At 42.9% G+C, this 13,953-nt stretch overlaps 1 protein-coding gene across 5 annotated transcripts in view; it reads right to left on the bottom strand.

The window, feature by feature from the left end:
• Positions 1-60: 60 nt before the first annotated feature.
• The window catches only part of arfgef1 (ADP-ribosylation factor guanine nucleotide-exchange factor 1 (brefeldin A-inhibited)), a 52,672-nt gene continuing 38,779 nt past the window's right edge, over positions 61-13,953 (bottom strand). For all 5 annotated transcript variants that reach the window (XM_046066924.1, XM_046066915.1, XM_046066899.1 and 2 more), the window contains 24 exons: positions 13,110-13,315; positions 12,903-12,987; positions 12,613-12,778; positions 11,948-12,099; positions 11,733-11,861; positions 11,479-11,637; positions 10,864-11,008; positions 10,584-10,674; positions 10,167-10,207; positions 9,842-10,011; positions 9,159-9,310; positions 7,912-8,084; positions 7,549-7,709; positions 6,637-6,767; positions 6,334-6,463; positions 6,005-6,140; positions 5,506-5,644; positions 5,042-5,114; positions 4,658-4,817; positions 4,434-4,573; positions 4,126-4,297; positions 3,780-3,918; positions 2,000-2,117; positions 61-1,487 (listed from right to left, as the gene is read on the bottom strand). In XM_046066924.1, the coding sequence (XP_045922880.1) occupies positions 1,266-1,487; positions 2,000-2,117; positions 3,780-3,918; positions 4,126-4,297; positions 4,434-4,573; positions 4,658-4,817; positions 5,042-5,114; positions 5,506-5,644; positions 6,005-6,140; positions 6,334-6,463; positions 6,637-6,767; positions 7,549-7,709; positions 7,912-8,084; positions 9,159-9,310; positions 9,842-10,011; positions 10,167-10,207; positions 10,584-10,674; positions 10,864-11,008; positions 11,479-11,637; positions 11,733-11,861; positions 11,948-12,099; positions 12,613-12,778; positions 12,903-12,987; positions 13,110-13,315 (3,390 nt within the window). In that variant the 3' untranslated portion in view covers positions 61-1,265. The remainder of the gene's footprint in view (positions 1,488-1,999; positions 2,118-3,779; positions 3,919-4,125; positions 4,298-4,433; positions 4,574-4,657; positions 4,818-5,041; positions 5,115-5,505; positions 5,645-6,004; positions 6,141-6,333; positions 6,464-6,636; positions 6,768-7,548; positions 7,710-7,911; positions 8,085-9,158; positions 9,311-9,841; positions 10,012-10,166; positions 10,208-10,583; positions 10,675-10,863; positions 11,009-11,478; positions 11,638-11,732; positions 11,862-11,947; positions 12,100-12,612; positions 12,779-12,902; positions 12,988-13,109; positions 13,316-13,953) is intronic.

Below are 13,953 nucleotides of genomic sequence, written 5' to 3'. Positions count from 1 at the left end.
TAATGGAGAAAACAGCTAGCAATTCTAGCATGAGGTCAGTGATTCAGCATTTCAAATAAACCAAGTTCAAAACTTTATTGACCTAGAACCTGATTAGAATGCCAGATGATGTATTGTACAGAAAGTTGTACATAATCTTTTTTGCAACATAGAAAACTTTACAATGCTGTATCATATACATTTTGTTTTCTACATCCATGAGCAGGAATGCATCCCATTCATACTTAAAGCACAGCTAACATTTGTAATTTTTCTCTATACATATTACTTTTCCCCAAACCAAAGAAAAAAAAAACATTAAATATATTATTACCTTTTGATTTTGTACACAAAAGTGAAAATTAAACTCAAACATAAAAACAGCCTAGTGACTCAAAAGCAGCTAACATCAGGTTGCCCTCTTATCTTCCAGTTTCAGTAGCCCAGTTATCATCAATCTCTGATAAAAACCTAAGAACATATAAAATGGAATAATTTAACCCTTCACTTTCCATGGTCTTGTTCAATTACAAATCATACTGTATAGGACAATCTGCAGGAGATGGTACAGTCAAATAAATTATCACAAAAGTAAAATCTCCAGTGTGTTCAAAAAAGAGATCAAGTGCAGCAAATCCAGAGGAAAAAAATAAACAAAAATAAATGAAATCTAGTGTTATAATATATTACATAGCGGCAGATCTGTACAACTAGTTTTATCAAGAGGCTATCAATACTAATGTTAGCCGTCTGCTGTGTAGACAGAAGAATCATTACTATCAATGTGTGACAAATGTCACATTTCATAGTTACTAAATATGTCTTTTGCATGTGGTTGAAACCATCCATTCTTTGCTTTTTAAATATACAGTAAGAAGCACACAATTTTTGAAATTTATTCCTTCTGAGCAGATCAGAGATATGGATAACTGTCAGTTGTTTATCAGTAGTTTTATCCAGTGGAGACATCGCTACACCTTGTACAAGACATTACTGTTTTCATTGTGATATCAAGTACTCCGTCTGGGCTGTTTGTGTATAGGCGCATCTGTATGTGTGTGTGTGTGTGTGTGTGTGTGTGTGTGTGTGTGTGTGTGTGTGTGTGGTGACTGGGTTAAGGGTGCAGGTGGGTGGTAGCAGATAGCCAATCAGCTATTTAAGTCAAGTGTTCGGCAAAAGCCACGTGTAGGGCCCTGAGGTGACACGGAGCCACAGCACACAGTCGCACGGATCTGAGGTAGAGGCCTCAGTAGAGCTCTGTGTTCCAGGCTGTCTGTGGCGCAGCGTCACTGGGCCTCCTCCCCAGCTTCCTCCCCCACCTCTGTGTCTGCCTCCTGCTCAGCATGTGCCGGCTGAGGGTCTGGTTCGGGCTCAGGCAGCTGTGCGATGTGGAACACGAGGCCGATGCGCAGGTAAAACTTTCGTAGAACTGCCCGGAGCTCGGGGATGAGGTCAAACTGCATGATCTCACACAGCAGAGGGTAGTATCTGGACGCATGAGCCTTGAACTGAAGTTGGAAGTGGGATGAGACAAAGAGAGAGAGTGAGACAAAAACAGACACCCATGTCTTGGTACTACACAGAATACTTTAACACTTATAAGCACTTTAATCATTTTTATCTGGTACAAACTGACTATAAGTGACAAGGAGCATTATTTAACTTTTCTAGAGTGTACTGTATTATAAGCGGTTTCTGACTGGCTGGCAAAAGTCCATTAAAATAGTATAAGAGGACACCACAAACATCGTCCCAGTAAACAAATTTAAAATCGCTGCACACAGCATATTTAACTGCAAACACAAGCACCAACAAGCTTTAAAAATGGATGATGATTTGAACAAAGCTTCCACTTTTTGCATCAATTTTACACTCTGAAGCCTTAAGATGGCGATAAATAACCACCTCGTCTGTTATTTTTGGATATCAGACCTAGTAGTAAATGTTCATGCATGTGTGCACAGAGCCCTGCACACCAGCGCACACAGGAAAGGCGTCGTCGAGTGTTTCGGCTCCTTACCCTCGTATCGCTGATCTTGAGCACCTTGGTGAGGAAGAGCAGCAGCAGGTTGGTCCAGGCCTCTCTGTGACTTTCTGAGGTCAGAGCCAAGAAGTACGCTACGGCCTCACTGCACACACTACAGCACACAGACAAAAGAGAAACACATTTCAGAAACACAAATACAGAATATTATGAAAGAAAAAAGAAAATAAGAAACAGCCTTTTAGAGCTGTGTTGTGTTGTAATGTGATGCAGCAAGAAAGCATCTGCTTCTCTGCCTCGCTTATCACATGAAAAACTGGAGGGATGGGGATGATGAAGATTGTTTTCGCTCAGTAACTGCTAATTGAAGTCACTGACTGAGGCCATTATGAAAACAATTAGCCATTTTTCCTCACAGTTTAAGCTTGAGGAAAACTGACGCAACCTCTGACCTTTCTGCCCCGACCCTGCGGCCCTCTTCTGACATCAACACCATCTGTTAGCCATTTATCTCCCTCTCCCTTCCTCCTCCCTTCACACTCACAGCTCCCTTACGCTGCAATCTGTGACCTAATCGCCTCCCAAATCTGCTTTGCACCCTGCACTAATCAAACGTGTGTGTGTTTGTGTGTGTGCGCTGTACATGGCCTCTGGTAAACAAGTGTGTGTGTTATTTAAAAATAAATGTGTGCCTGTTGTTGCATCTGAATGACGTATGTTTGCGAAAGAGAGAAGGAACGCAAAATACAGGTATGACACATAACAGCGTCTCCATGAATAAGGATTTCTGAACCACTCGCACATGCAGGCACCATCGTTCCTCCTTCCTCTTTCTCATCTTCTCTCTAATAATAAATGCAAGTAGGAGAGACAGGCAATGATTCTGGTTTATCTGGATATCCTCATCAATTTGAGGGTGAGGCTGGGAGAGAACGGGGCTGACGGCTGTTTGTGAGTCGCTGAATAAAGATGCAGCGATGACAGCAGTGCTGACTGAACAATGAAACATCAGTGTGCTGATTTCTTTGGATCTATACAGCACACAGCATCCCTTTCAGAGAGCTGCAGAGCTGTGCACACACTGTGTCTTTGCCACAAGTGACTGGCTGTAGATAGTGATCAAAACAGCCTCTCTCTCCCTGTCGTTTGATTTCTCCTTCCTCTGAGGTGGCTATTGACGTTTCTGCCCGGAGAAGTGTGATGCAATTGATTCTACAGGAATGATGGCAAAATGAGCTTCAAATATAACTGCAAACTGCCCTAAAGGCTTCCAGTATAATCCCATATCCATCTATTTCATGCACATACCTAATTAAATTACTACACCAGTTTATGCAAGTGGTGTTTTTGCAGAAAGATGTTCTGTTTCTGTTTTGAAAGCATTCATCACGTTTCCATTGGAAACTACCAGCAACAAAACCTCCAATTACATTCTGAATTCTGTCAAATTGAGGGCACGTTCGCTGGCATACGCACACATAAATGTATTGTTCCACCCGTCATATGTTTAGCAGGAGTAGTGTACGCTGTAAAAAATTATGAGGGATGGGGAAGAAATGCAGACATCATTAGTGGGATAAAATTAAACAACACTACGACAGAAACCATTACAAAGATCAGTCGTTTTAACCTGCTAATGTGATGGTCACTGACAACTGCATCTCTCTGTGGACGTATTGTGCATCCACTTAAAAATCGTATTTAATATCAAAGTGTCTGAGAAGGTGAAATTCTCAAATCAAATGATTACCACCCACTGAACACTGAAAGATCACCAGTTGCAATGGGATATGAATGGGTCACGTTTGTTTCTTACTTGAGCAGTCGTCTCTGGACCTCGTCCCAGGCGTCCTGGCGGCTCTCATCTGTGTACATACGAAACAGGATGCGCAGGCCACACGCTAGGCTGCTGGTCTCCTGCTTCAACAGGTTGGGCTTCGACTTTCCTTTGAAACCTTCAACACACATATTTACAGATGCGCACAGTTAAACAGTTTACATTTAAAATGTATCTATTCTGATACATTATCTCCAAACTGCCCCAAGAATCAAGTGCAGCCTGAGGTAAAGTGCCGATCACAATATAACTCAGTGTCCGTTTATTTTGACCAACTGGACAAAAGCAAAGCAACAAAGATGCAGACAGATGCTTCTGGCCCTACCTGCTTTCCACAATAAGGTCCTCTGCTCGTTGTTGGAATTGAAAGCCTTGGCGAAGTGGTGCGACTCCAGCAGGCAATCCAGCAGCTTGAAGAGCTGTTCTGAAGTCAGGTAGCGATACATGCCCTGGTCCTGGGTCTCCACTGGGACGTCTGCTGCAAACGCAGCATCCCGCTTCAAAAAGACAAACACATGACAGATTATTGGCTTTAATCACATCGCACAGATATTTAGAAAAAACATTAAAGTGTTCAACATACCACTGAAAACTGATTCTGTTATTATATGAGAGAAACACAAGTGTTTGTACCTGAGCAGCAGCAAAGTTCTCAGCATCCTCCTTCTTACTGGTGGCAGGAAAAAACACGATGTTATCAATAGTCTGGATCAACTCCAGCTGCACGACACACTTTATCAGCAAAGCTGAGAATAAGCGCTGCTCCTGGACCTCTGTGGGACACACAGGTAAACTTCCGTCAGAACACACACACAAAAACACTAGCAGTCAGCCTTTGAGTAAAGTAACAGGCTTACTTGTTGGGGTCCTGCTCCTGGAGCCGTCCTCACACATGCCTGAGGCTGAGCTGTACTGACTCTGCCGACGGTTCTCCAAGGCAACCCTATCGGCACTGCTGATAGAATGCTGGTCGTCTGAGCGCGACTGAATATCCACTGACTTCTGGGAAATGGAGTCCTGAGAGAAAAGTTGGCAAAGTTACTGCAAACCTATATATACAGAGTATTTAAAATTATACAAACACAGGTCTATAAATGATTTATAAGAAATTAAATATGTAATATACAAATATGGCAAAGTAAAATATATCACGTTCACAAAAATGACATGCACGCATGCAAGTACCAAAACAAATAGTGATTCCTTCACAAGCAAAACAGAAAAATACTGTATTTTCTCACCAGCTGTTTGTCTGACAGGCTCTGTGTTGTCAAGTGTTCTCCCTCTGCTCCTGCTGGTCTCCATGTTAACAGCCTGAAAAACAGTTTACTCACTAAATCACATTCATTCCTGGACAGAATAACAAACAATGAACAACTTCCAGGCTAGAAGATGACCTGAGCTAGGAAATCCATCACGCTAAACAAAGTCTTAATTTGCTTTAAGTCTTTGTTGATTGATATTTCATTAACATTGTTTGGTTTGTTTTTCAAAGAATCACATTACTTAAGAAATTCATTGCAAATCCACAATTGTAAATAGTATTTTCCGATAATACTCTTTATCACTTTCATTTAGCTCTGAATTTTCTCTGTTGAAACCCGACTGCTGTCTTTAAGAATGCATCTTTATTTACATCTAACTTTAAAAGCTATTTTCTGATTTTGAAGAGAAGGTTGGCTTTATATTTAGTGCGGCAGCTTACACGTGTGGGATGGTGGTCTTGAAGATGTCCAGCATGCAGTTACACGTCTTGTCCCAGGTCTCCGGGGAGAATTTCTCCCCATTCAGGATGACCACATTCTCTAGACAGTTAGTGCCTGAACGGGCAAGCTGCTCGTTATCTACAGACACACAGATGAAGAAAAGAGGGAGGAGGAAGGGTTGGGTAGAGAGGAGGGAGAGACAATAGGTAAGGAAAGGGGTAAATTTAAAAAAAAGCTAAGATGTTTCTATATTTAAAGTCTACTGGGATTTCTTCCTTTTTATCTATTTGCCAATAAACATCCCAAAGATACTAAAAACTTTATTGATTATTTGCTTAACATTAATCTTTTTAATAAAGTACAGCACATAAAAGTTCAGAGGCAATCTTTAAGTTTAAGTTTAAGTCCGGACCCCAACACTGCACACAAACTCAAAGACACCAGGAAACTTAAGATCCTTTAAGATAAACATGGCAGTATCTAGAAAGGGTTGCTCACCTTGCTGCACACACCAGTAGAGCTGAGCCAGAATGTCATCCAGCAGGACGTCATTAAGGGACTCAAAGTATTGGGTGAAGACATCACAGATGGCGTAAAGTGCGTGGTTGCAGGTGGTGGTCATCCACTCTGCTTTCTGAGGGTGCAACACAATCTCTGTGAGAATTTTTTTTTCTATCAACAAAAACTAAAACAACACTGCAGCCGAGAAATTGAGAGATTGTATTTTGATATTTCAGACAATCATATATAACATCTGACCGTGTCCAAACATCACCAGTGCGTAGAATTCCCCCAAAGAGGATGAAGAATGAAAGACTTTTGCGTACCTCAGTCTGTTGCTCAGGCAGCTTCATGTTGTCAAAGATCCTGAAGACAATTCTGAACAGGTCTTGCCACCAGTGTTTCTCAAAGGTGTGCCCGTAGGTCTTCATCACTTCAAACATCACCGTCAGCCCCCTGGGAAATGCGCACACACAGACTTGTCTGACATTTGCCTTTTTCACAACACGCATTAAAGCCCTTTCCACCTTGCAAACATTGGATATGCAGAAGTACTCTGCAGGACCTGAACTTGAAACTCTGAAAGTAACAGGTGTTAAAATATCCAATTTGAAGTGAACGCTGCCTACCTGGTCCTGACATCCAGCTTACACCTGTTGATGATGCAGGAGAGCTCAAAGAGAATGGGGAACCACCCCCGCACCCACACGCGGTCCTCAGGCGCTACGTTCATGTCATCACTGGTGTAGTCTTTGAAGGCCTGCCAGAGAAATAGAAGCCACTGTTATCTTTTCTGCCTCTGGAGAGAATGAACCCTCCTAAACAGATTTCACATACATACTGTACGTGCCCTGAGACACACTCACCATTATTATAGTGTGCCAAAGCTGTACCAGTAAACCTTTGCACAAGGCATGTTTTTATACACACTGGATGATGTCATTGGATGTGGGGTAGATAGACAACTGCACATTAATTCATCTTGTACGGTACAGTTTATAATCTAAGCACAACATTCTTGTATTCTGGCTATCTTAAGATGTACATTTATATTAAATATTTTGAATGTGTTGCTCAGGAGGACACTGCACATAAGATAAGATAAACTTTGTTGTCCCGGAGGTAGTAATTTACAAAATAAGTGGAGTATGAATAAGCACCCTCAGCAACATCGAGTCATCATAAATTGTACATGAAAAATTGTAACATGTACAGTAGAAATAGAAGCAGCATTAGACTCTGGCTAGCTTGCTATTTTTGCTTTGGTTTGGGCGGTTAAGCCTGTACTGGGGGACTCTGCCTGATGGGAATAAGCTAGTACTCAGGGTGAAGGACATTGGTGATGTCTGAAATAATCTTCTGGGTCTTTCTGATGATAGTTTCTTTAAAGACAGCCTGGAGTGTGGGATGCTGCCTGACTCCCCGGATTTTCATGGCTCTTTGTGTTAGCCGGGTATTCTGAGCTTTCAGCTGTACACTGAGGTAGGCAGCTTTACAGTAAGAAATAAACTGTTCAGTATAAAACTGGGCCTGATACTGACCTGCGGCCTCTCTGAGACGTATTTGGCGCAGTGTCGGATGAGGCGGATGGCTTCCATGCTGGTGTCTGGGAAGGAGGCATTACAGGCAAACTCCGACAGACACTTAACGGCATCCTGGAAGGAGTCGATGGTGGCCGCAAAGTGCTTTTCAAATACATTCGCTGGGGGACGGATAGAGGGAGGTTAAGGCAGAATAACAGAGGGGTAAGGTGGAGGGAGATAAATACGGATGAAGGGAAATAAGAAAGAGCGAGATCAAAATCTGATTACCACAAGATGAATGTAACCTATTCACAAAGTAAATTAGCGAGGCTGTCATGTCATTAAGTTATTCTTAGGTGTCTGTGTGTGTGCTGGACTTACTGACGATATGGCCGGTGGTCTGGAAGGCCAGCTCTACAATGCTCTCGTCCTGGTCAGAAGCAGCCAGGTGGAAGACGGAGAAGATGTTCTTCCAGCCTGAGCGGATGTTTGCCGCCTGGGAGTTAACCATCTGGGCTATACAGCGCACCACCATGTCTCTGATGGTGGGAGACCTGGACGGGGAACATGGGGTAAGAGGAAGAGGAGCAGAATGAATTGGAAGAAGGAAAACAAAGAGGAAAAAGGTTGACAAAGAGGAGTAGACAGGAGTCAAAGGCAGAGCAGCAGATGAAGAAGCATAAGAAAGAGCCAATGAAGGGTGGTGGTGGTGGTGGTGGGGGTCATAAGAGTCAATCAATCACAAAAAAGGAAATTTATCTCTTTATTGATGTCAATTATTTTTAAAAGCTCTTGATAAGATCCTCAGTCCCATTTCAGGCAGAATCATTATTCCAGTACCGGCTAGTCTCGGCACAACATGTTTTTACAGCAACTGTTGCCATAGTGAAGAGCATTCCTAATTGCTTAGTAGTTATGAATGAAAGAAAAACTCTGCCTCCACTTATCATTGCACACACATGCACGCACACACATAAACACAAAAGGAGGGCAGCATGAGAGAGTCTAATGGACACACTGTGCTGCAGGGTTTACATGGCTGCCTGCCATCTCCTCTCTGTTGAGGCTCTCAGCCTGTTCAATCTGTGGGTGGATTTATATGTACACTGCTATTCCGCTTTCACATGAATGAAAAAGGGGTGCTACAGTAAAACAGCTTGCCTTTTGACGTGCGGCATGCAGACCATTACGACGGTAAAATCATTTATAACTGATAGCTGTTCAAAATCCATTCAACACTGATTCAGGCCGACCAAGGAATAAAGGGCTTTTACATGAATTCACTGAAAGGGTAATCAAAACAGACTCAAATGGGTCAGTGGCTTGCTGCTTTTCTCTGAGAGAACAACCAGCTTACGCACTGCTTTAAGAAAGACAGGGAGAGTAGAGACGGAAATAAAAAGAGAGAAAGAAAAAGAATGAATAACAGACGAGGCAGAGAGCTGCTACAAAGGTTGTGGGGAGGAGGGGAGTGAGAGACTGCAGCCATGTGAGAAACAGCCCAGAAATAGTAACTACTCACAGCCACAGTACAGGCCTTGTGTTTGCACCACCCAGCAACACAGATTTACATGGGGGGAGTCACATAAGCACTCACTCGCAGATAAATGTACCACTTGTCTTTTTACCTGTTCTTTTTCATGATGTGCTCAAAAGGCCTCAGAAAGTCCTTCTGGAATCTGAAGTTGGCCAGCTCCCCCTTCTCCAAAAACTTCATGGACAGTTGCCTGAGAGAGTCCACTGCAAAAATTGCCACATCTTCATTGGAATTACAGCCAACCTGCACAGAGATTTTAAAAAATGTCAGTAATACCACACTTTTTTCATATTTCTACCAATTTTCTTAAATCCAACAAGCAAAGTGCAGTTTTCCAAGATCAAACTGTTCCTTCAAAAGGTCTTGAACAAGTGTCTAGGTGCAGCAGGAAAAAAAAGAAGAGTCTTAAAATTCACTTTCCAACATGATAAATGACTATTTTGCAGATTTGATTTTACACACGCCAAACTCAGTTTGCAGCTACTCAGTGAGAAGCAGAGCCTCAGTGAGAGATGTGTCCTTGAATACCAAACTGCCAGAAAGCTTTTTTGGCAACTATCTGCGTTTTATCAGTGACTGAAATCAGCCTTCTGTAAAACAGAAGGTGGAAGAGAACATAAACAGGCCTTTGTGGCTCCCACACGTCTTTCCCAACAAAAAATATATCTGACACTGTTGTTTCTTTCTATACAACAGAATAACACTGTATCCATGCCTTAGAAACATGCTTCTGTTTCACGATTTCCCTCCCTGGAGTAAACAATCCTCACCCACCTTGTTGAAGTGGTCTCCGATAACCTCCCAGATCCTGGACCACTGCAGCCTGATGCGGCCCATGTTGTAGTAGGAGATCTCAACTATTTTTTGCAGGCTGAACATACGTGGGTGTGTGGGCGAGGCCAGCTCATCCATGGACACAGCACACAGCCAGCGTACAAAATCAACTGACGAATAGATAGAAGATGTTGGCAATGAGCAAAGAAAAGGGTCTTTGAACAGGTGAAGTGAATCATGCTGACCACAAATAAGTAGAGCGTACCTGTCCTTGGGGCAATGAGGGGGAAAAAAAACAGTACACAGCTAGATCAGCTAGACTCACCTATTGCATTACCATCCAGTCTGGTGGAACCGGTGAATATCCTAAAGCAGAAACACATACGACAATTGTGATTTAAAAGCCACATCGTATGGAAGGATTTTAGACAACAAAGATTTAATTGTCTGACAAAAATTCAAGCGCAAAATAAGGGGATGTGAACTATACTGGATACAAAAAAGATGATGTTTGCTCAAAATGTACTGCCTACACCGGTTTATGTTTAACTGCCTTTCAATGTGTTTTTTAAGCAGTGTTACTTTGAATCAAATGTTTTCCTCTGACTAGAAATTATGACCAACATAATAATTTGTTCAGTATGACATAGTGTGGGGCAGTGAGATGGAATTATATTAAAAAATAGACATGAGAGTTCATCCAGAGCACTCAGTCTGCTTTCCAGATTTTTTCCCCCAGTACCTGTCCACAGCCACCACCACACTCTGAGAGCTGGTCTCGCCGATGGACTCCTGAATGCTGGCGATCTGCTTACGGTCCACTGTCCCTCCAACTACAGAGCAAAGCACAGACGATTACAAAATCCGAAAACAAATGTCATTTATGAGCATGTTTTACAGTCACAGATTCAGTGTATTTTTGACCGATTATTAAAAGGTAAAACTCCACTGGAAAACAAAAACAGGACATGGCTATGACATTGGACTTTCTTCACAAAATGTATTTCTAAATTGGTGCTGACCTAGACCAAGGTACTCATCACTGCTCTGCTCCTTCGTAGTTGTAAGGAAGCCCTCTTTGCCCCGCACCGTCCCTGAGATATAGCGTGCCTTCACCCCTGTGCCAATCAGCTGAGCCAGCTCCAGCTGACTTATGCACTTCATGATCTGAGAAGAGACGGGACAAGGGCATTTTTAGAGAAACAAACAAAAAGTAACAGACATGGAGACAGTAAAACCTGGGCCAGAATGGAAAAAAGTGTATTGGGAGGTCCAGCTGGTTGCTGTAAAATACACAAAATCCCAACAAACACCTATGACTGCAGTTAAACAGTTAAATAAAATAGCAATGCTTGTTCTTAGAGCAACAAATGTTAAATAAAATGCATTTACTAAAACTTCAGTTTATTATGTTCTTAATACATGTATTAGAAATGTACAATTTTTGTGTTTGCTTGTTTCATGCTGTACCTAGCAACGACTTAGCCGTTATAAAAACAGAAAATTGAGGCCTATTGTGGCTTACTGCTTGAATCAGGAAAGGGCGATATGAGGAAGAAAGACAAGATGAGGTGAGAGTTTTGTGAGGAAATACGAGTGAGAGACAGACAGTTTAGAGTGAGATGAGAACAGCAAACCTCGTGCCAGGAGTTGCCCAGGTAGTTGCCGTCAGTGTGGGCCACAGTGATGAGGGTCTTGATGGTGTCAATGTTCTTCTGCTTCATTTCGGAGATACCCGAGCTGGCCGTCAGCAGGGTGAACCTTGCCAGAGCCTGCACATAGGCATCCCTCTCCAACTGTTACAGAAACAAAAAGACAAGGCGGTGTGTCAAAAATACTGCAAGGTAACAGATACAGTAAGACACTAATCATCCAGGTCAGACTGCAGTACCTGTATGGAGAAGATGCATGCTATCCTGATTGCACAACGGATGCCCTCCAGACACAGCGAGGCCACCTCGGTGTCGTCACAGTCCTGAAGGCCTACGCTGAATGCAGCCAGGAAGGGGGTCCATGCCAGCTGAGGAGCAACACAGGGATGAGGTGTGCCATTTGTGTGTGAAATTGTGTATCTGCCTCATAGAGTATGTGTCTGCTTGTTGTTACCTTGAACATGGGCCTGACGTGCTCCAGATGTGTGGCGCTGGTGAAGGGAGCCTGGACGTGGCTGACGGCCTCCATCAGAGCTTTGGCCGTCTTGGCCATCTGCTCCATCTCCACGTTGTACAGCAGACGCCTCTGCTTCTCGCTGGCCACACCTGAGCGAGAATCAACACTGGCCATGAAAAACAGGGAAATACACAGTCGCTCGCGCATACACACACACACACACACACACACACACACACACACACAGAGCTTTTTTACAGCCAGGAAAACACTGCAGATTTTCTTTTAACAATCTCTGTGTTAAAGGGAAGCTCAACAATCTAGAGACAAAATGTGACAATAGATTTTAAGCAGCATAATCTAAATCTTTTTCAGAGAACAATTAATGGCAAATGTGAACAAGCCAGTGCGCTGTCTGTTGTATATTTCCATTACGCATCAGAAAGAGTTCCAGCGGTGCATATAACTCTTCCACTAAATGGGTTACTGTAACTTCCCTGCTCCTTTTAATCGCTGTGTGCTCACAATAGTTCCTGTATGACCTTATCTGAACTTTTATTGGCTGTTTACAGCAACAAAGACTTCAGGTAAACGGCTCTGGATGATAACTGGAATCTTAGTCTTAGTGTTTATTACATCTTTAAGACATCCCATAGACTCACTGTGCTTGTTGGATTTCATGGTGAGCTCTTTGGTCTCCTTCATGGCAATCTTTTTTCCCGCAATCTCATCGTAGATGGCTGAGAGATATTCCTCAGGTAGGTCTTTGCTATCGTTGATGCCGCGGTTCATCTTGATGTATTGCTCTTTTGTCATTTTATTCTTCACCTTTGCAGACAACAACAAGGATACAGGTCAAAAGCTGCTCATGCAGTCCATGTGATTTATGTTGCGAGTGACTGTCAAAGCACATTCCCAAAGGTTGCCACCTCACTAAGGTGTGACTGCTTACCTGTGGACTGTGAAGGTCCGTTGTCAACATAATGATAGAGTAGGCAAGGACATATGCGGTGTCTGCACTAGCAAAGAGGGTTTGTCTTTAAAATTGAAGGGAATAGGAGGGTAGGGAAAGACAGAATGCATATTAATGTAACAGCATGTTGAATGTGGGCCATGTAAAATCAAATTCAGGATTTCCCAGACAGAAATGGAAACTCACCCCTGATTGCATTCAAGATATCTTGCTGCAAACTTTTCCATGAGCCGGTCGATCTTCTGGGCCTCTCCAGGGAGCCGAAAGCCCTCCAGGAACATCCTTAGCGCAGAAACAAAATCTTTGCCCTGGAAGTCCATTTGATCCACGTAGGCGTACATCACCTCTTTATTGAAACGGTCATTATCCCCAAGGAATTCTCCAACTTGAGTCTAAGAGGGCAAAAGACAGAGGTCAGTGTTATAGTAACATACGGGATTGTAACATGTAAATTGGAAGAAGGTAGTCTAAAATCCTGCTAGAAGAACCTAAAGGCTATGCGGTTTCTTACAGCCATGTGTCGAATTTGGTCTGAACCGACTCAGAGATTGACACTCAGAGGGAGGGACTTCAACATTGTACAGGAGCAACTTATTTGTCTGTCTTGTCTTTTCACCACTCACACTTTCCACTAGAAGCTAATACAAACCAATGCCTGACTATCCAGTCAGTGTATATTAGATAAATACATGGTAGACTTTCAAAGTTATTCACTCTGTTTGCTGCTGTTGCTGTGATGCTACAGCGTCCAATGGTCCGTGTTTCCTAACCAGATGTTGTGAACGGCTTTTAATGCTGATCACCGCTGTGCACAGACACCCTCCGCTGTCCAATCAAGGCAGAGTGCGCTCCTCATTAGAGTTAACATTTACGCTGCTCATAGGTCTCTGGGTTAGAGTGGCTGGGTGGCTGTTTAATGCCAGTGGACAGGCATTTGATTACTGTGTGGCTTCTGTGTGGTGTAGCTAGCTGATACACAAGGCAGAAAGTGCAGTGTTTCTTGATTGTCTTGTCTTGAGCTGGACTGGCT

The sequence above is a fragment of the Micropterus dolomieu genome, linkage group LG01 (genome assembly GCF_021292245.1).
Source record: "Micropterus dolomieu isolate WLL.071019.BEF.003 ecotype Adirondacks linkage group LG01, ASM2129224v1, whole genome shotgun sequence".
In the NCBI taxonomy this organism is placed as follows: Eukaryota; Metazoa; Chordata; class Actinopteri; order Centrarchiformes; family Centrarchidae; genus Micropterus; species Micropterus dolomieu.
Note: the sequence above shows the minus strand (reverse complement) of the source record. Positions and strands in the feature narration are given on the sequence as shown.